Source organism: Cervus elaphus, chromosome 28 (assembly GCF_910594005.1).
Source record: "Cervus elaphus chromosome 28, mCerEla1.1, whole genome shotgun sequence".
Classification (NCBI taxonomy): Eukaryota; Metazoa; Chordata; class Mammalia; order Artiodactyla; family Cervidae; genus Cervus; species Cervus elaphus.
In genome coordinates, this window is record NC_057842.1 from 35,473,666 (window position 1) to 35,496,506 (window position 22,841).

Below are 22,841 nucleotides of genomic sequence, written 5' to 3' on the forward strand. Positions count from 1 at the left end.
TTTGTCATTTTGATGAAAATATTTGTAGACTACTATAGCGGATAAATTTTATTGCTTAGAACAGCAGCTGATTTTGATGGGTTTTAAATTTATTTGCAAGTAGATCATTTCACAAGTCCCCAGAGGAGGAAATGGCAGCCCACTCTATTGTTCTTGCCTGAAAAATCCCTTGGACAAAAGAGCCTGGCAGGCTACAGTCTATGGGGTCGCAGAGTCCGTGACTGACCGACTAAGCACACAGCACATTTTCACAGGTAGGTGGTAGAAGATTATCCCACAGTCACGCCTGTATCCTCTGTCAGGCAGCTCTCAAATGCATGCAGTTAATCAAAAGGGAGGCACAGCGGAGACTATGGTCCCTGGAGAAAACTGAATGTAACTAAAGCGTGATCTTTTCAGGAAGCCTGGTATAGGGAGATCTGCGGTAATTACAGTGCCAGTTTACATTTCCCTTTCTGATTTCCCTTTGGCTGTGGGGAGACTGTCAGAGTACCCTTGGCTTCCGTCCCTTAGTTAAAGGCAAACATGTGACTCAAGGTAGAACAATTAGTCTCTCCCTCTGAGGATGTGACTCTTGAGAAGAGGGGAGCTATTAATAACACTGATAATAGTGGAACACTGCGTTCTGCAGAGAGAACCCTGAAAAAGCGCAGGGACTCTCCATTACGTTCTTTTCCCTGGGGCCCTGGGGTAGACCTGATCTCCATCCTTACCATATGTTCCAGTTTTTCCTTTGATTCTGTGAGCTAGTCCCAATCTTTCCAATAAATTCTTTCCTGCTTGAAGTTAGAGTCAGTTTTTATTTCTTGTAAGCAAAGTGTATAGTGTAGGCCTTTAGGTACCAGCTTCATATATGAAATCATCACTTTTTATTTAATAAAATGATCTGCTCAATTTGCAGGAAGTTAGATTGCGGTTTTATTAGGCATTACTGTTTGTCTAGGTTTCAGTATAAAACACAAATTACTTTTAACATGGTAGGAATTTACATCTTCTTCTGACCATTGATCTTTTCTACGTTACTCCTCCCACCTCAACTTATCTTAACTGTCATTTCAACTTAACTGTCATTTCATTCATTAAACAAAAAAGAAAAACTTATTTAAAAATTTTGCATATCTATATGTATTATCTATTTCTGCTTAAGAGATTGAACATTAAAAAGCATTTTTGGTGGAGCAAAGAGGACATTTAGGGCAGTGAAACTACTTTGTGTGATACTATAATGGTGAATACATGTCATTATATATTTGTCCAAACCCATAGTATGTACAGAAGAATTGATGCTTTTGAACTGTGGTGTTGGAGAAGACTCTTGAGAGTCACTTGCACAGCAAGGAGATCAAACCAGTCAATCCTAAAAGAAATCAGTCCTGAATATTCATTGGAAGGATTGATGCTGAAGCTGAAACTCCAATACTTCGGCCACCTGATGCGAAGAACTGACTCATTGGAAAAGACCCTGATGCTGGGAAAGACTGAAGGTGGGAGAAGAAGGGGATGACAGAGGATGAGATAGTTGGATGGCATCACTGACTCAATGGACATGAGTTTGAGTAAACTCTGGGAGTTGGTGATGGACAGGGAGGCCTGGCGTGCTGCAGTCCATGGGGTCGCAAAGAGTCAGACACAACTGAGCGACTGAACTGACTGATAGTATGTACAACTCCAAAAGTGAACCCCAACATAAACTGTGGGCTTTAGGTGATTATGATGCATTGATACAGGTTCATCAACTGTAATAAATGTTCCACATCTGGTGGGACATGTTGTAATGGGGGAGGCTATGTTTGTGTAGGGGTAGGGGGTATACAGGAAATCTCTGTACTTTGCTCTCGATTCTGCTATGAACCTAAAACTGCTCTAAAAATGAGGTCTACATTTAAGAAAGAAAGAAACAAAACCTTTTTCTAAACTGCAAACAAAGCTCATCCTTAATCTATCTCATAATCATAATAATCATCATCCACATTGATTCTGATGCTGGCGTGCTCCTCCAGCTTTGGTTTCTTTTTGGTCTCTTTGCTTTTCTCGGTCAGACGTAAGTGATGCTCACATTGCTTCATGATCTTCTTGGAAGACATCCAGCTCTCCCCTTGTCGCTCAGCTGGTGCTGCGCACAGTCCTCCCCTCACATCTGTGCCCTTGGCCTTCAGGACCTCCCTGGCCCTCAGGAGACTGCAGGTGCAATTCCACGGATTTCCATCCAGATACAGGTGCCGGAGGCGAGGCAGCACCTCCAGGGCTTTGAGGTCTAAAGCGGAAAGCTTGTTGTTCCTGAGGTTTAGAACCTGAAGCTGCTTCAGATCCTTGACCTCCCTCTCAGCAATGTCCTGGATGGCATTGCCTTTTAGGTCCAGCCTGGCTAAGGTTCCCGGGAGCCTGCAAAGCATGGAAACAGGATGAGAGGAGGCTGTGACCGGCATTCCAAACTGCCGAGGCAACTCGGACTGAGCAACATCCACCTTTGCTGTACCGTTCTGTTCCCTCTGAAGCTAGAAAACAAGCTTTATTTTGAAAAGTTAATTAAAAGTACAAACCTCAGGCTTACCTATTGGTCTTTAACCCTTTCTCACAGAACTTATTTCCTAAGCCTCTGATTTCTTCTATTTTATATTCATACATTTTTCTCTTCCAGTGAAAATCTTGAAAAAACGGCTAATTCCATGTCTAGGGCAAAGTAGGCTAGAACATCTGAACCAGAATGCAATGAAGTGTTCAGAGATTAGTGGAACACCCATCAGGGTGGCTGCTATCAAAAATACAGAAAATAGCAAGTGTTAACAAGAGTGGAGAAATTGGAACCTTTGTGCACTGTGGATGGGAGTATAAATGGTACAGATGATATGGAAAACAGTATGGTGGTCCTCCCCAAATTAAAAATACAATTGCCATGTGATCCAGAAATTCCACTTTTGTGTATATACTCAAAAGAATTGAAAGGAAGGTCTCAAAGAGATACTTATGTACCCATGTTATACTCCCATGTCAAATTCACAGTAGTTAAAATGTGGAAGCAATCCAAATGTCCACTGATTGATGAATGAATAAGCAAAATACAAAATATAAGTACCTACAATGGAATATTATCCAGCCTTAAAACGGAGGAAATTCTGACTCATGTTACAACATGAATAAGGATACTATGCTAAGTGGGAAAAAAAGCTAGTCATAAAAAGATAACTTCCCTGGTGACTCAGATGTTAAAGAATCTGCCCCAATGTAGGAGACCTGGATTCAACCCCTGGGTCAGGAAGATTCCCTGGAGAAGGGAATGACAACCCCCTCCAGTATTCTTGCCTGGATAATTCCACGGACAGAGAAGCCTGGTGGGCTGCAGTCCATGGAATCACAAAGAGTCTGACATGACTGACCTCCAAATACTTCAAAAGATAACCGCTGTATGATTCTACTTATATAAGATGTCTAGAGTAGTCAAATTCATAGAAACAGAAGTTAGAATAGCGGTTGTCAGGGATTTAGGGGAGAGAGGAAATGAGGAGCTGTTTAATGGGTACAGAGTTTCAGTTTCACAAGACGAAAAAGTTCTGGACACTGGTTGCACAACAATGCAAATATAGTTAACATTGAATTCTACATTTTAAAATGGTTAACATGGTAAATTTTATGTTATGTGTGCTTTACCACAATTAAAAAAAAAAATAGAGATAATGGTATTGTGTCCCATGAACACAGGAGCCAGCTTGGAGAGGCTCCTACTAATGAAATTTGAGCATCAAAAGAGACTAGCAACTATAAATAACCATAACTCACTGAATGAATTAAGATCTCTGAGTCCATAGTGATATTTATTAAAAAAAAAAAAAAGAGAGCGAGAAAAGCTACACAATAATGTTAAATGGGGACAATAGAAGACAAAATGAACTGATTTGAAATAAATAAAAACAACTTATGGCTAGACATGGGTTCTGATTGAGCAGTTATGGATGACTCCTTCATTTCTCAGCACACAAAGTTTTCAACCTTGAACAGGTATTGCTGTATAATCAGGAAAAAAAATTTTAACTGCGGATACCAATTTGAAAAATTTCATGCTAACGACTGTTGATAAAAATAAAAAAGGATCACAGTTGTGAACTGAAAATCTTTCTGTGAGTCAACAACTTTCCATTAAGTGCTATTCTCTTTATGAAGTGCAATAAGTGAAAAAGTTTTATGGGAAAAAAAGTCCCGCAAAATACCATCCAAATGCTATCTTCATGCCGTGTGAACGTATTCTATTTCATGCTTTTTAGTATTCACTGGAATTTTTTATGGTGGTCTCGGTCATATGACTGCTATGCCAAAGAGAAAGAAACAAATTAATTTAACCGTATTTTACCACAATATTACCTTTTGCTTGTTATAGTGTTATTTTCAGGTGAATTTAATTCTAAAAGGTTAATCTTTTAGGTTACTGGAATGGGTAGCCATTTTCTTCTTCAGGGGAATCTTCCCAACCCAGGGATCGAACCCTAGTCTCCCGCATTGCTGGCAGATTCTTTACCATCTGAGCCACCAGGAAGCCCACAGTTACTGGCACTTAGCCTAAATTTTGCCCTTGGTTTTTTTCTTTGATATTTACATTTTATATTTATGTTTATGTATTTTATATTTGTATTCATCTCCTAAACCATATAATACATATACACACATAAGTATTTGTGCTTCTGAATATTTTAAAGTCATGCTTGTTTAAAGTGACTTTTTTAAAATTTGGAATTAAATTTACCTGACAAAATAGGTTAATTTACCAGGGAAAATCACTTCATACATTTTAACAGTGTGGTATAAGCTTCTGCAAAGACATTTTCTCTTAATAAGTTTGTTGTTAACACAATTAACAATTTTCAAATTGATATCCACAGTTAAATTCAGTTTGAAATTAATCCCTGAGAGAATGTAACTTTCTGCACACACCAGCTTATCCAGCTTACATCTCTAAAAGTTATACAGAAAATCAGTGTGTAGCTTTTTTTTTCCCCAAGAAAAAATAGACTGTTAATTGGTGATGATGCGGCAACCAAGGTTCTGTAACTATTGAGGGTACAAGGGGCACAGCTGAGGAAAGATACGGTAAACTCAAGAGTCGAGTCTACTTATTAAGACTTTGAGTTCTAACTCTGGCTATTCTATCTACTAGTATGTGACTTCAGGTAAATAATTTAGTTCTTTTTTTTTTTTTGGCCACATCCACAGCATGTGGGATCTTTGTTCCCCAACTAGGGATTGAACCCACGCCGCTTGCATTGGAGGTGGAGTCTTAACCACTGGGCCACTGGGGAAGTCCCAGTTATTTAGCTTTTTAAAGCTTCTGATTTTCCAAGTGTTCACTGCACAGAAGTCACATAAAAATGTTAACTAAAGACAATGAGCAAGCCAAGCTTTTCTTTTAAACAAACACAGTTATTCAGTTATCAGCTGGGTAGCCAAAAACTGTACCTGTTCTTAGGAGTATCTTATTTTTCTTTCATGTTACTATGGAGAATCAAAATGGTATTATAAGAAGAATCTTCTGCTTTTGTGATCTTTTGGCAATCATTTAGTTCTTTGATATAATTTGTCTTTATAAGTCTGATTTTTATAAAAATGTAGCCCTGATTTTAAGACAAACAAGTGTCTAGAAATGCTGTTTGTTCTTTGGGCAGTATCCCTTTTTAGAGTAAAAAGAGAAACACCCCCATTTTGTCAGTAGATGGCACTTGAGTGTAAGAGAAAATGCTAACTAGCTTCATTAGGTTGTAGAAAGCTATTCTGGATTTGAATTATCTAAATTGTGAATAATGAAGGAACGGTGTAACTTATCTTTGTTCCCTGAGCTGCAGACTGGTGAAATGAGAAGCAGCAAAAAGTGAGACCCAGGTTCTGGGTAGTCTAAGTTCTAAGTTGTTGTTGAGTCGCTCAGTCGTGTCCGATTCTCTTGCGACCCCATGGACTGTAGGCCGCCAGGCTCCTCTGTCCATGGAATTTTTCAGGCAAGAATACTGGAGTGGGTTGCCATTTCCTCCTTAAGGGGATCTTCCCGACCCAGGGATAGAACCTTGTCTCCTGCATTAGCAGGCAGACTCTTTACAGCTGAGTCACCAGGGAAGCCCAAGGAATAAATAGTATTGTGTTTTAATTCTTTATAGGAGGGAAACCATGGAAAAACTTTTTTGGGTCCTTCCAAATTTCAGGTTCAAAGAAAAGTTGCAGAGTAGGGGTTTGGTGGTCATGATGGGGAATTTAAAGATCACTTTCTACAAGAACACAGGCCAAGTTCTCTGACAGAGTAGAGAGTTGTGTGGCTTCATTTATGCCTCATGGGCATATACCCTCTGGTAGCTCATTACTTGCCCCATTGTCCTTTCCCAGTGTCCTCAACCTGGGCTACGCCTTAAATTCATCTGGGGAGTTTTTAAAAAATACTGATGCCTGGGGTGATGATGTAATTGGTTTGAAGTGAGGTCTAGGCATGAATGGGCTTTTTAAAAGTTATCCAGATAATTCAATTGTGAAATCAGATTTGAAAATTAGGGTTAGCTCAGGCTTGCAAGGGCTTCCCTGGTGGATCAGTGGTAAAAAATCTGCCTGCAATGCAGGAGACCTGGGTTCAATTCCTAGATTGGGAAGATCCCCTGGAGGAGGGCATGGCAACCCACTCCAGTATTCTTGCCTGGAGAATTCCACGGACAGAGGATCCTGGCGGGCTACAGTCCATGCGGTCACAAAGAGTCTGACAGGACTGAAGCGACCAAGCAGCAGCAGCAGCAGCAGGCTTCAGTTCAGTTCAGTCACTCAGTCGTGTCCCACTCTTTCCAACCCCATGACTGCAGCACGCCAGGCTTCCCTGTCCATCATCAGCTCCCGGAGTTTGCTCAAACTCATGTCCATTGAGTCAGTGATGCCATCCAACCATCTCATCCTCTGTCGTCCCCTTCTCCTCCCGCCTTCAATCTTTCCCAGAATCAGGGTCTTTTCCAATGAGTCAGTTCTTCGCATCAGGTGGCCAAAGTATTAGAGTTTCAGCTTCAGCATCAGTCCTTCCAATGAATATTCAGGACTGCTTTCCTTTAGGATTGACTGGTTTGGTCCTCCTGCAGTCCAAGGGACTCTTTCAAGAGTCTTCTCCAACATCACAGTTCAAAAGCATCAATTCTTCGGGACTCAGCTTTCTTCATAGTCCAACTCTCATATCCATACATGACCACTGGAAAAACCATAGCTTTGACTAGACAGACCTTTGTTGATAAAGTAATGTCTCTGCTTTTTAATATAGTGTCTAGGTTGGTCATAGCTTTTCTTCCAAGGAGCAAGTGTCTTTTAATTTCATGGCTGCAGTCACCATCTGCAGTGATTTTGGAGCCCAAAAATATAAAGTCTCTCACTATTTCCATTGTTTCCCCATCTATTTGCCATGAAGTGATGGGACCAGATGCCATGATCTTAGTTTTTCGAATGTTGAGTTTTAAGCAGTAGGCTTACAAACCCATTATACACTCTGTTGGGTAAAAGCACTGTGCTTTTTGTAGTCACTTATGAAAACACAGATACTCTGTCAGAAGTAATGAAGAATAATTATGCTACTTTTCACTCATTAAACTTAGCAGGATTACTTCCCCAAATGCTTTCTAAAAGTCACCTGAATAGAAAAATTCACTAAGTTCACAGTTTTGTCCATGGCTGTCATAGCCCACTGAGAATCCTTAGGTGATATAGTCACTCCCTAACCTGTTTTGACTTTTTTACTTGATTCATATTTTTTGGAGGAGCATGTAGTAATCAAAAATATAGCAGAGAAATTATTTAAATAACAAGAATGTTGTTGTTCAGTCACTCAGTCATGTCTGCCTCTTTGCAACCCCATGAACTGCAGCACTCCAGGCCTCCCTGTCCTTCACTGTCTTCCAGAGTTTGCTCAAACTCATGTCCATTGAATCGGTGATGCCATCCAACCATCTCATGCTCTGTCATCCCCTTCTCCTCCTGCCTTCAATTTTTCCCAGCAATCAGGGTCTTTTCCAATGAGTCAGTTCACATCAGCTTCAGCATCAGTCCTTCCAATGAATATTCAGGACTGATTTCCTTTAGGATTGACTTATTTGATCTCCTTGCTGTCCAAGGGACTCTCAAGAGTCTTCTCCAACACCACAGTTCAAAAGCATCAATTCTTTAGCATTCTGCCTTCTTTATGGTCCAACTCTCACATCTGTACATGACTACTGGAAAAACCATAGCTTTGACTATACAGACCTTTGTCAGCAAAGTGATATCTCTGCTTTTTAATACACTCTCTAGGTTTTTCAGAGTTTTTCTTCCAAGGAGCAAGCATCTTCTACTTTCATGGCTGCAGTCACCATCTGCAGTGATTTGGGAGCCCAAGAAAATAAAACCATTACCATTTCCATTGTTTCCCCATCTATTTGCCATGAAGTGATGGGACCGGAAGCCATGGGACCGGAAGCCATGATCTTGGTCTTAAGAATGAGAGTCTTGAAATACTGCCCACATGCTCTAGCCTTAGGGCCTTTGTACTGGCTGTTGTTTCTAGAACACTCCCACTCCCCCCATCCTGCCCACTGCCCGGCAAATAGCATTACAGCTAAATCTGTCAGCTTCTTCCAGTCTTTGCTTAAAGCTTACCTTTACAAGGGGAGTACTATTCTTACCTTATTAGAAATTACAACCAGCTACCCCCACTCTTTACAGTCTTGAACCTGGTAACCCTGCTTGTATTTTGTTGTTAATTAGAACACCTAACAATATCTAAATGTTATATAGTTTACTTATATATTATGTTGTCATTCTTTCATTCCTAGAATTTAAAAGCAAGAAGTTTTATCTCTTTATTAGACTGATGTATCCCAAGTGCCTGGTAAAGTACCTGGCACATGGTGAATGCCAAAACATACTTGTTGAATTAAATTGAGTGTATATGCATGCTTATTCATTAAGAGAAATTGATTATTTTAAAATCATTCTCAATATAGAATTTTAAATACAGATTTCAGTTTGAAAAATCACCTTTTGCTCTTTTGCACTGGGGATAGTTAACATACCATATACTTTTAAAATCTCTTTTTGAACTAGAAAAAAAATGAACATCTATCTATATAAAAGATAATTTTATTCCTTTCTCATTGATAAGAAAATTTATCATAATGAACAATGACAATAAGTAAATCTAGTGCCACAGGATCCTACAGAAGCCCTAAGTTGATATATTAATTGTGAGAAATTTGATAACGATAATAGAAGAGGAAGCCTTTTTTCTATAAAGTGCTGAAAAGAAAAAGAATCTGCCGATAGGCACATTTAATAAACAACATAGTATCTTTTTTAGGAGAATAACAGTACTTACTCTTCTATTTTTATTCTACTTTAAAATGTGAAACATGGGATAAAAGTTAAATAAATAGAGTCAATTAACATAAACATATTAGTTACAGATTATAACTTGGTTAGAGGGGAGCAAGTACAGTGGGTTGGGGATAGAAGTAGGGATATTTGGAAAAAAAATTATTAAGTGCCAGAGTATGAGGATATATGTGTGTTTGTGTGTGAGAGAAAGAAAATAGAAGCAGCAGCTGAAAACACAAGTAAGACCAACACAAACTGACTCACACTCACAGACGGGCCCACAGCAAACCACACAGCACCCCACAGCACTGAGAAACGCAAGGCTCCTAAATACATAACTCAAAACAAATACAATGTTAGATGTCAAGGTTTTGATGTTTCCCTTAGATACTATTTCAATGCTTTTAAAAATATAAATGTCTTACTACATGTCCCCCCTCAGTTTTTCCTGGGGTCCTTGCTTTGCTAGTGGTTAAGCACACGTCTTGCTTCCCAAATGGTGCAGTGGAATCTGCCTGCCAGTGCAGAAGATGCAAGAGACACGAGTTCCATCCTTGGGTCAGGAAGATCCCCTGCAGTAGGAAATGGCAACCCACTCCAATATTCTTGCCTGGAAAATTCCATGGACAGAGGAACCTGGCGGGCTACAGTCCATGGAGTTGTAAAGAGTCAGATAGGACGAAGCATGCACCCCCTTAAGCACATGCCTAGGGGGCCTGTTGCTGGATCCAGGCCATAGTTTAGAAAACCAGAACATATTTCTACAAGTAATAGCCCCCTGTGATGTTCCTTAGCATACTTCCCTGAAGCTGAGTTGCTTCTAATACAGATCTCTAATATAGATCTCCTTTTGGTATCTTGTCCCACAGGCAAGGTAAGTTAGTGTAGGAGTCAGCTTGAGGGCTGGAGATCCCAAACCCTTGTTTAAAATGTCTGCCTCTGAACCCTTGGATAGCTTTAATCAGATAAATTACGTTTACTTGGCCTACTTTTCTTTCTTCTATAATGTACTTAGTTGCCCCCATCTTTGGAAGACTACTCTGGTGAGTTACACAGATGATAAGGCTCACTTACCGCAGAGGTATAGACAGGAGGAGGTTCTGCTCCAAGGCCAGATTGGAGAGCTGGGAACACTTCTGCAGGGCTCCAGCTTCAAACAAGCTGACAATGTTGTTGTCCAGAAACAAGTGCTTCAAATCTCGGAGGTCCCGGAAATCCTGCGCCGTAACCTTCCGAATCAGATTATTGCTGATATCCAGCTTTTGTAGCCGGGCTGGCAGTCGGAGGGGCAACGTCTGGAGCTGGTTTTGGGACACCTCGAGAGTGGTTAAATTGGCAAGAAGTTGGGCCCCCTCGATGGAAGAGAGTGAGTTTTCTGACAGGTAAAGGTGGGAAAGATTCTCCAAGTGTTTCATATCTCGAAACCTCACCGCTTTGAGCCGGTTTCTCTCCATTTTTAAAGAGAGCAAAGATTTGGGCAGGTTAATAGGAATTTTAATCAGAAAGTTACTACTGAAACTGAGAAATTGCAGAGACGGAAGGGAAGTGAAGAAGCTAGCTGGTATGAGATGCAGCTTGTTGTTCTCCATGCTCAGATGTTTCAGATGGGGAAGGGCCAGCGGTCCCTGCACATTCTCGATGTTGTTGGCGTCTAACGTCAAGCTTTGCAGACTGACAAGGGAGGAGAGCATGCTGGGAGAGACGGAAGATAGCAGGTTGTTCTTCAGTTCAAGGATTTTTAATCTCTTCAGTCCTTCAAAATCAGATCCGTGAAGCACATATATTGAATTATCATTTAGTTTTAACACTTCAAGGCTGGCCGGGAGAGCACGGGGGACCCGTCTTAACTTATTTTTCCAGAGTTCCAAGGTCTTCAAAGTACTCAGAGTTTTGAAAGTGTCGTTTTCTACTGACTCTGTGCCACTGGCCAACAGAAGAAAATCTTCTAGAGCTAACATTTGGGTAAAGTTAGATAGCTATTTTAAAAAAAAGAAAGAAAGAAAAAAAAAAAAAAAGCAGGGATGGGGAAGAGAGGAGAAAAGCAGTAAATTAGGATTATTATTTTAAAAAAGGCATATATGTTATCATTCAATACTAATGATGCTTCAGCTTTTTCCTTCAGGATCTATTTTATCTTATTTTATTTTTTTTACTAGAATTACTTAAAAGTTCTTTTAATTGGAGGAAAGTTGCTTTACAATATTGTATTGGTTTTGCTGTAGAACAACACGAATCAGTCATAATTATATACATATATGTTTACATACCCCTTCCCTCTTGAACCTCCCTCCCCACCCTATTCCCTTCCTCAAGGTCATCACAGAGCACAGGCTGGGCTCCATGTGGTTTTAAATTATCTCTTGGAAAAGAATAGAAACTCAGGTCCTGACCATTTTTATTCACAACTGCTAGCAGTATAAGGGGTCTAAAATATTTTAAGCATTTTCATACACTATTTGTAGACATAAAACTGGCCAACTTTTGCTATGTATTCTTTGATCCAGCAAATTTACTTCTAGGTAGAAGTGCTTACAAATTGCACAATGATGTGTGGGACAGGATGTTCTTTGTTGCATCATCTTGTAACAGCCAAAAAGGAAACAATCTGGAAATTTCACCAAACTGTTAACTAGAGTTGCTAACTCTTAGGGGGTAAGGTTATAGGGAATTTTCATTATCTATCTACATTTCGCATTGTTTAGATGTTTTAAAATTTTAAATTACATTTAAACAATTTTAAGCATTAAAAGTAAAAAAAAAAAAATTAGTGTCCTATATACTGCTATCAGTTGGATGGGCCTATCAGAGAGACATTTTCAAGTATATTATAGTTTGGAAAATTGGTCTCCTTGTTCCCACTCCCCAATTTTTGTTTCATTGATGAAAAAGATCCATGAAGAAACAAACAGGATACAGTGTCTCTATGTCTATAGAGCAAGGAGTCCTTTCATGCATATACCCCAGACCTAATGCTATTCCTCTCCTCTATTTTAGGAATTACCCAAATCTGATACACTTTCTCCATGGTTTGCAAGTTCAAGCACCCCTATCTTTCCACATATCCTCCAAACTCCTAGCTTGACATCTACCGCTTTTTTAGGATGATGTAATGTTTGGTATTTGTTTCTCAGAGTAAAATCATGGTTAGGTAAAAGAAGAATTGTTCCAGATTTTCCTCAGCTTGATAAATCTTCACAAAATCGTCAACCTGATTTAGAATTCAGTTAAGCTGGAATTTTCAATGACAATTTTATGTCTTACTGTCTACAGCTTCTAAATGTTTGATTTAATTGTGCAGTTGAATCCTTTTGTAATACCAGTATATGGTTAATACCTTCAAAGTGGGTTAATTCTGCAGCACATATTTGTTATATGTTTTTATACTATAGGAGAACCTGTGATGTGAATTATGGTATATTTTAAAGCATCTCCTAAAATGGTACACTAGTTGAAGAATCTCATGTTAAAAATTCAATAAACAAATATTTTTAATCATAAATTTTTGGCAGCTGCCTTGGCTTATATATTACTGCTAACATTTAATATTTTCTTAATGATTAACAGGATGCATTAATTAGTCATAGTCTCAAGAATAATACCTTTTTTTAAAAATTTGTTGAGCATCTACAAGTTCCATGTGCTTTTCTATATGTTATCATTAGTTCTCCTTATAACCCCGCAAATTTGAATTTCAACAAGGTCTACAGAACTCCAAAGCCCTTTCTTCCTCAACTCATCATTTTCTAATACATTTTCTGCTGCCTGTGGTCTATATTTAATGTTTTTCAAACACGTCTCAAGATCTGGACACAGATCATATTTTTAGAAAAGCAGAAATTTTAGAAATTATATAGTACAAATCTTCCATATAAGGGATGATTTAAGCTGGAATCAATATTGCCAGGAGAAATATCAATAACTTCAGATATGCAGATGACACCACCCTTAAGGCAGAAAGTGAAGAAGAACTAAAGAGCCTCTTGATGAAAGTGAAAGAGGAGAGTGAAAAAGTTGGCTTAAAACTTAACATTCATAAAACTAAGATCATGGCATCCAGTCCCATCACTTCATGGCAAATAGATGGGGAAACAATGGAAACAGAGAGAGACTTTATTTTGGGGGGCTCCAGAATCACTGCAGATGATGAGTGCAGCCATGAAATTAAGACACTTGCTCCTTGGAAGAAAAGTTATGGCCAACGTAGTCAGCATATTAAAAAGCAGAGACATTACTTTACCAACAAAGGTCTGTCTAGTCAAAGCTATGGTTTTTCCAGTGGTCATGTATGGACATGAGAGTTTGACTATAAAGAAAGCTGAGTGCCGAAGAATTGATGTTTTTGACCTGTGGTGTTGGAGAAGACTCTTGAGAGTCCCTTGGAACTGCAAGAGGATCAAACCAGTCAATCCTAAAAGAAATCAGTCCTATATATTCATTGGAAAGACTGATGCTGAAGCTGAAACTCCAATACTTTGGCCACCTGATGCTAAGAACTGGCTCATTGGAAAAGACCCTGATGCTGAGAAAGATTGAAGGTGAGAGAAGGAGGGGATGACAGAGGATGAGATGGTTGGATGGCATCACTGACTCGATGGACATGAGTTTGAGCAAGCTCTGGGAGTTGGCGATGGACAGGGAAGCTTGGCGTGCTGCAGTTCATGGGGTCACAAAGATTCAGACATGACTGAGCGACTGAACTTAACTGAACTGAAGGGATAAAAAATTAAAATAAATGCGCTGTCCAAGACTCAGGGTGTTTAATCTATTCTTCATTCTAAAGTGCCTTTTTCTAGGCTTTCTTTCATATAGAGTCACAAGTGACTCTCCACATAGATTTGCACCTCTGGGACTGTTGATCTCCCCCAAAAAGACCTTGGTGTTGCTTCTATCTGCGTGACGACAAACCCTAAAAGACTGCTGACTATGCAGCCAGTCTCAGAGATGACATGGATCTGAATGGACAGTTTCTTTGAGGACAAAGTGTGGTGTGGGAGGTTCAATTTGTCTCCATTTTTATTTACAAAGTATATCGACTAGCCTACATAGTAAATACCAGTCATATTCTTAACTGAATCCAGGGAATAGTTGTTTTCTGTTATTAAGCATAGAGAACCTTTTCTCTTTATTAGGTGAATGCAGATTACTTTTGCCATAGCCAAAACAACACCCAGTTGTGGATGTGACTGGTGATGGAAATAAGGTCCAATGTTGTAAAGAGCAATATTGCGTAAGAACCTGGAATATTAGGTTCATGAATCAAGGCAAATTGGAAGTGGTCAAACTGGAGATGGCAAGAATGAGCATTAACATTTTAGGAATCAGCGAACTGAAATAGACTGGAATGGGTGAATTTAACTCAGATGACCATTATATCTACTACTGTGGGCAAGAATCCCTTAGAAGAAATGGAGTAGCCATCATAGTCAACAAAGGGTCCAAAATGCAGTACTTGGATACAATCTCAAAAATGACAGAATGATCTCTGTTCGTTTCCAAGGCAAACCATTCAAAATCACAGTAATCCAAGTCTATGCCCTGACCAGTAATGCTGAAGAAGCTAAAGTAAACAGTTCTATGAAGACCTATAAGACCTTCTAGAACTAACACACAAGAAACATGTCCTCTTCATTATAGGGAACTGGAATGCAAAAGTAAGAAGTCAAGAGCTACCTGGAGCTACAGGCAAATTTGGCCTTGCAGTACAAAACGAAGCAGGTCAAAGGCTAAAAGAGTTTTGCCAAGAGAACGCGCTGGTCATAGCAAACACCCTCTTCCAACAACACAAGAGAAGACTCTACACATGGACATCACCAGATGGTCAATACCAAAATCAGATTGGTTATATTCTTTGCAGCCAAAGATGGAGAAGCTCTATACAGTCAGCAAAATCAAGACAGAGAGCTGACTGTGGCTCAGATCATGAACTTCTTATTGCCAAATTCAGACTTAAACTGAAGAAAGTAGAGAAAGACACTAGAGCATTCAGGTATGACCTAAATCAAATCCCTTACAATTATACAGTGTAAGTGACAAATAGATTCAAGGGATTAGATCTGATAGACAAAGTGCCTGAAGAACTATGGACGGAGGTTTGTGACACTGTACAGGAGGCAGTGATCAAGACCATCCCCAGGAAAAAGAAATGCAAAAAGGCAAAATGGCTGTCTGAGGAGGCCTTACAAGTAGCTGAGAAAAGAAGAGAAGCAAAAGGAAAAGGAGAAAAGGAAATATATACCCATTTGAATGCAGAGTTCTAAAGAATAGCAAGGAGAGATAAGAAAGCCTTTCTCAGTGATCGATGCAAAGAAATAGAGGAAAACAATAGAATGGGAAAGAGTAGAGATGGCTTCAAGAAAATTAGAGACACCAAGGGAACATTTCATGCAAAGCTGAGCACAATAAAGGACAGAAATGGTATGGACCTAACAGAAGCAGAATATATTAAGAGGAGGGGGCAAGAATACACAAAAGAACTAAACAAAAAAGATCTTCATGACCCAGATAACCACGATGGTGTGATCACTCACTAGAGTCAGACATCCCGGAATGTGAAGTGAAGTGGGCCTTAGGAAGCATCACTGTGAACAAAGATAGTGGAGGTGATGGAATTCCAGTTGAGCTATTTCAAATCCTAAAAGATGATGCTGTGAAAGTGCTGCATTCAATATGCCAGCAAATTTGGAAAACTTAGCAGTGGCCACAGAACTGGAAAAGGTCAGTTTTCATTCTAATCCCACAGAAAGGCAATGCCAAAGGATGCTCAAACTACCACACAATTGCACTCATCTCACATGCTAGCAAAGTAATGCTCAAAATTCTCCAAGCCAGGCTTCCACGGTATGTGAACCATGAACTTCCAGATGTTCAAGCTGGATTTAGAAAAGGCAGAGGAACCAGAGATCAAATTGCCAACATCCATTGGATCATTGAAAAAGCAAGAGAGTTCCAGAAAAACTCTACTTCTGCTTTTTGACTATGCCAAAGCCTTTGATGGTGTGGATCACAACAAACTGGTGGAAAATTCTCCAAGTGATGGGAATACCAGACCACCTGACCTGCCTCCTAAGAGATCTGTATGCAGGTCAAGAAGCAACAGGTAGAACTGAACATGGAACAACAGACTGGTTCCAAATCGGGAAAAGGAGTCCGTCAAGGCTGTATATTGTCACCCTGCTTATTTAACTTCTATACAGAGTACATCATGTAAAATGTTGGGCTGGATGAAGCACAAGCTGGAATCAAGATTGTCAGGAGAAATATCAATAACCTCAGATATGCAGATGACACCACCCTTATGGCAGAAAGTGAAGAAGAACTAAAAAGCCTCTTCGTGAAAGTGAAAGAGGAGAGTGAAAAAGTTGACTTAAAGCTCAACATTCAGAAAACTAAGATCATGGCATCTGGTCCCATCATTTCATGGCAAATAGATGGGGAAATAATGGAAATAGTGAGATACTTCATTTTGGAGGGTTCCACAATCACTGCAGAAAGTGACTGCAGCTATGAAATTAAAAGATGCTTGCTCCTTGGAAGAAAAGCTATGACCAAACTAGACAGCATATTAAAAAACGGAGACTTGACTTTACCAACAAAGGTCCATCTAGTCAAAGCTATGGTTTTTCCAGTAGTCATGTATGGATGTGAGAGTTGGACTGTAAAAAAAACTGAACGCTGAAGAATTGATGCTTTTGACCTGTGGTGTTGGAGAAGACTCTTGAGAGTCCCTTGGACAGCATGGAGATCCAACCAATCAATCCTAAAGGAAATCCGTCTTGAATATTCTGATGCTGAACCTGAAACTCCAATACTTTGGCCACCTGATGCAAAGAACTGACTCATTTGAAAAGACCCCAATGCTGGGAAAGATTGAAGGCAGGAGGAGAAGGGGATGACAGAGGATGAGATGGCTGGATGGCATCACTGATCTGATGGACATGAGTCTCAGTAGGCTCCAGGGGTTGGTGGTGGACAGGGAGGCCTGCGGTGCTGCAATCCATGTGGTCGCAAAGAGAGGGACAGGACTGAGCGACTGAACTGAAGTGATTGTTGGTGAAAATGGCCTACCATTTTCTAAATATTTACTATGCTTATCTTTTATCTTTTAATTGAAGGATACTTACTTTACAGTGTTGTATTCGTTTCTGCCATACAACAACTTGAAACAGCCTTAAGTATACTTATATCTCCTCCTTCTTGAACCTCCCTCCCATCCCAGCCATCTAGGTCGTCACAGAGCACCGGGTTGAGCTCCCTGTGTTGTTCAGCAGCGTCCCACTAACTACCTGTCTTACATCTGCTAGTGTATGTGTCAATGTTACTCTCTCACCCTTGTCCCACCTTCTCCTTCCCCTGCTGTGTCCACACGTCTGCTTTCTATGTCTGCGTCTCTGTTCCTACCCTGCAAATAAGCTCATCAGTACCATTTTTCTAGGTTCCATATATATGTGTTAATACACAACACTTGTTTTTTCTTTCTGACTTACTTCACTCTGCATAACAGCCTCTGGGTTCACCCATGTCGCTAGAACTGACACATACAATGCTTACATTTACAAAGTTCTGTGTGTAAACATGATTGTTCCCTTTTCAATGAGAGAAACTAAAGCTCAAGAAGGCAAAACAATCTGTCCAAGTATTTCATGCTAGGAAGTGGAAAGGCTGGGCTTCCAATCCAGGTTTATCTTACCCTAACACATACATTTAAAAAAAACTTAATCTATTTATTTTTATTGGAGGCTAATTACTTTACAGTACTGTGGTGGTTTTCGCCATATATTGACATGATTCAGCCACAGGTGTACATGTGTCCCCCATCCTGAACCCCCCTCCCACCTCCCTTCCCACCCCATCCCTCTGGGTTGTCCCAGAGCACTGGCTTTGAGTGCCCTGCTTCATAAATTGAACTTGCACTGGCCATCTATTTTACATATGGTAATATACATGTTTCAATACTATTCTCTCAAATCATCCTACCCTTGCCTTCTCCCACAGAGTTCAAAAGTCTGTTCTTTACATCTGGGTCTCTTTTGCTGTCTTGCATATAGGGTCATAGTTACCATCTTCTTTCTAAATTCCATAATATGGGTCAATATACAGTATTTGTCTTTCTCTTTCTGACTTATTTCACTGTGTATAACAGGCTCCAGTTTCATCCATCTCATTAGAACTGAGTCAAATGTGTTCTTTTTTTATAGCTGAGTAATATTCCATGGTGTATATGTACCATAGCTTCCTTATCCATTCGTCTGCTGATGGGCATCTAGGTTGCTTCCATGTCCTGGCTATTATAAACAGTGCTGCAATGAACATTGGGGTGCACGTGTCTCTTTCAGATCTGGTTTCCTTGGTGTGTATGCCCAGCAGTGGGATTGCTGGGTCATATGGCAGTTCTAGTTCCAGTTTTTTAAGGAATCTCCACACAGTTCTCCATAGGAGCTGTGCTAGTTTGCATTCCCACCAACAGTGTAAGAGGGTTCCCTTTTCTCCACACCCTCTCCAGCATTTATTGCTTGTGGGCTTTTTGATGGCAGCCATTCTGACCGGTGTGAGATGGTACCTCATTGTGGTTTTGATTTGCATTTCTCTGATAATGAGTGATGTTGAGCATCTTTTCATGTGTTTGTTAGCCCTCTGTATGTCTTCTTTGGAGAAATGTTAACACATATGTTTTTAACTTTCCTGTTTGTGAAGTGTATAGAGTTCTGGTGCCACAATGAAGAAGACACTCATTGATTTTCAACTTATCAGTTGAGTTTGCAAAGCTGACAAAAGGAAAAAAATCTGCCAGACTTGTTTTTTCCATTTCCGTGGCCTGAGCAGGGTTGTGCTCAAGAGATATGGAAAGAGATGCTTTTGCCCTGGAGCTAACCTTGGGACTGTTGGCCATTTGTCAACATTGGTTAAAAAGCAAGGCAAGTGTGGCTTGGTATTAACAATTAGGCTTAGGGAAAAAAAAAGAAAAGAAAAACAGGCTTAGAAAGCTTAGCTAAGTAAAATGCCTGCCATCACATTTTTACAGTTTGGTGAACCTAATACTTTATGGAGATAAAAGTTGCCTTATAATATGAAAAGTTAAAGAAAAAAAAAAAAGGCTGGGCGGCCAATTCTGCTGGTCTCTCCGTGAGAAGACTTTGTTTCAGTTTTCAGTTCTGGGAAGCCCCCTCTCCAAGCACTAGAGGATCACAGAACTTCCTTAGGCTCTGTTTAGGTCAAATGCACATAGGAAGCTGACACATGTTCACAGTGACTGCCTCAGACACATGTGAACCAAGCCGGCAAGGAGTTTTCTAAACTATGTCGGAATTTTTCCTGATCATCAAAGCAGCATTTGTTCTCTGTAAAAAATTTAAAAATTCTGGAAAGTATGGAGAGAATATAAAAAGGATTCATAATCTCTCCCTTGTTGATAAACTGTATATTTCTCTTTAAAAAAATATGTATTTATTTATTTGGCTGCAGTCGGTCTTAATTGGGGGCTTCCCAGGTGGGGTAGTGGTAAAGAATCTTCCTGCCAATGCAGGAGACCCAAGAGATGCAGGTTCATTCCCTGGGTGGGGAAGATCCCCTGGAGGAGGCAATGGCAACTCACTCCAATATTCTTGCCTGGAAAATTCCATGGACAGAGGAGCCTGGCGGGCTACAGTCCACGGGGTCGCAAATAGCCAGACACAACTGAGGGGCAGCACTGAGACTGCAGTTGTGGCACTGGTATCTAGTTCCCTCACCAGGGATCAAACCCAGGCTCCCTGCGTTGGGAGCACAGAGTCTTACCCACTGGGCCATCAGGGAAGTCCCTATATATTTCTTACGCAAGAAGAATTTGAAGTACCTTCTTCTCTTCCACAAAAGATGTGAAGTAAAATTAGTTTCACTGACTGCCGCCAGAAAGACATTTCTGTGTGCATGCTAAGTTGCTTCAGTTGTATCCAACTCTTTGCGACCGTACGGACTGTAACCCGCCAGGTTCCTCTGTCCACGGAATTCTCCAGGCAAGAATACTGGAGTGGGTTGCCATGCCCTCCTCCAGGGATCTTTCCATCCCAGGAATTGAACCTGCATCTCCTGTGGCTCCTGCATTGCAGGCAGGTTCTTTACCACTGAGTCACCGGGGAATCCCAAAGACATTTCTATTTGTCCTTTATATGTTAGAGCTAAACCTGTAAAACTCTTAGAAGAAAACACAGGCATGCATTGTCATGACCTTGGGTTTGGTAAAAGTTATCTTGGGTATGACACCAGATAATGAGCCTCTCCAGCAGCACCAGCTGTCCAGGTATAGGAGAAACAAAGGAAAGTGATCATGCTAAATAGAGACTGAGGCTTTGCTGAATAAGTGTTGAGATACTTAATTGTGGGACGCAAAAGGGGAAGGGGTAGGGAAAGAAGATAAATAAGAAATGAACTAATTATCTGAGAGAATGTGGGTAGATCTAGGATTAGAAGTCTCCATGAGGTAGAATGATAAGTGCAGAATATGGCAGCTGAATGGAAAGAAGATAAGGACAAGAGAGTGCATATGGGAATTCAAGATTTTTGATTAGAGAAATTTCAGGTATAACAAGGATTATGATATAAGCAAGAGTAGACAGCTGTGGAGAACTGGAAATGTAGAGAGATAATTTTTTTGAGTTCAAGGAAGTGTGGGACTGGGATATCGAACGCTAAAGGCACCCCAAAAGATGCAGAACTTAGGATGGAGAGGAAGGAGACTTAGGATGAGAGACAGGGGCAGAGTCCAAGACTCACAGAGGAACAAACGGAGTGTTATTGTCAGCTGGTGAGCACCTCAAAGAAGTAGGGATTTTTACAGATAAGTGGATGAATAAAGTCCCCCTTTTCTTGAGGGCAGGAACTGTGAATTTTTAATACTTTTTCTTTTTTGACTGTGCTGTGTGGCTTGTAGCATCTTTGTTCCCCGACCAGGGAGTAAACCTGGGCCACATCAGTTGAGAGCCTAGAATCCTAACCACTGGGCCACCAAGAAACTCCTGGAACTGAATTTTTCATCTTTTGTCTACAGTCTCAACCACAGCATTCATGGACCCAAAGACAGTTGAATCATATGAACAAGTAACAGAAACATTTAAAATTGTGGTATATATACACATACACATATATTATATATATATATAAATATGCTCTGCATGCATACATATATATGTTATGTATGTGTATATATGTATGCATATGTATGTGTGTGTGTGTATATATATATAGTTTCTATTGTTATTAATCTGTAGATCCATTTTAAGGCTTTTTCTTTAAAATACACGCACCCAATGTTTATCAAACCAGATAAACAGAATAACACTGCATTCACTAGATGCAAGTAACCTATGGTCATTTAAAGCCTAAGGATTTTTAAAAGGGAAAAGAGAAGTATTATTGTTTAGAACTTTCTACTTCCTTCACCAAACAGTCCTCTCTTTCTTCAACTTTTCTGCTGAAAACAGTCCTTCCTAGAGATAATTAACTAGGTTAAAGTCAGGAAAGTGGCAATATTGCTATTCAATGAACCTAAACCAATCAATACTGCTGTTCAATGAAACTAAACCAATGACAAATGAACTCAATCAGTAAGTGAATTTGAGGAGAGACATAATTTCATCTTATTGACTGCAGAGCAACAGTGGGGGATCATTACCAGGGTTAGTTGACACTCCACCTCTCAGTATCTCAAGTCCTCAGGACAAATATTTAAGCATTTTGCCCTTTAACCGGGTGTCTTGCTTGAATGCTGAGACCTGACAGGCATTAGGCACTACTGGATTAGAAGAGGAAAGTAAACAGATGATGACTAGGCAATGGTGCTTATTGAACCTTGACATAAATACCATGCCACAAATTTCAAACTCCCAGTGTTTGTGGCACCTACATTAAAATTTCTTGTCCAAATAAAACAGGGGGACAGGGAGGTGTCTCTGAAAGAAAAGTACATTCATCTGCTGACTCTCTGCACCTGGATCATAGACAGGTATTTCCTTATCTTAAGGTTTGGATTGATGAGGGAGAAGTGGTGACCAGAGAGTCATAGGATTTTCCATCTAGAAAATTCCTGGGATCCCCAATCTAATCCAGCCTTCTCATGTCATAAAAGTAACAAATAAGGTCCAGAGATTTTTTTTTTAACTGCTTGTCTAAGGTAATTCTATCTCTAGTGAGAAAACTAAAATGAGAACTCTAGTCTCTTGGTACCTTTCAAAATACCAAAGGTCAAAAACAAGTTTCTTCATGTTATACAAGTCAGACAGATCTATAGCACTCTTTTCAAGTGCCCTCTGAATAGGAAAGCATGAAAATAAAAGCCATAATTAAAAGCATATAGATCAACTAAAAATAAATAAATTAAAAAATTAAAGCACACAGAATGAGAATTTCAGTAATGTGGCAAAACAAAAATGTGTATTTCTTTTGTATAAGTTTCCATAAAGACATTAATGCCCAGCTGGTTTGTAGGGTTTGTATGAATAATTCTCACATGCTATGTTTATCTTGATAGCCTT

General features: G+C 39.9%; 1 protein-coding gene across 3 annotated transcripts in view; it reads right to left on the minus strand.

Moving 5' to 3' along the window:
• Positions 1–1,579: 1,579 nt before the first annotated feature.
• The window catches only part of LOC122685299 (nephrocan-like), a 30,950-nt gene continuing 9,688 nt past the window's right edge, over positions 1,580–22,841 (minus strand). For all 3 annotated transcript variants that reach the window (XM_043889921.1, XM_043889922.1, XM_043889923.1), the window contains 2 exons: positions 10,414–11,315; positions 1,580–2,382 (listed from right to left, as the gene is read on the minus strand). In XM_043889921.1, the coding sequence (XP_043745856.1) occupies positions 1,935–2,382; positions 10,414–11,315 (1,350 nt within the window). In that variant the 3' untranslated portion in view covers positions 1,580–1,934. The remainder of the gene's footprint in view (positions 2,383–10,413; positions 11,316–22,841) is intronic.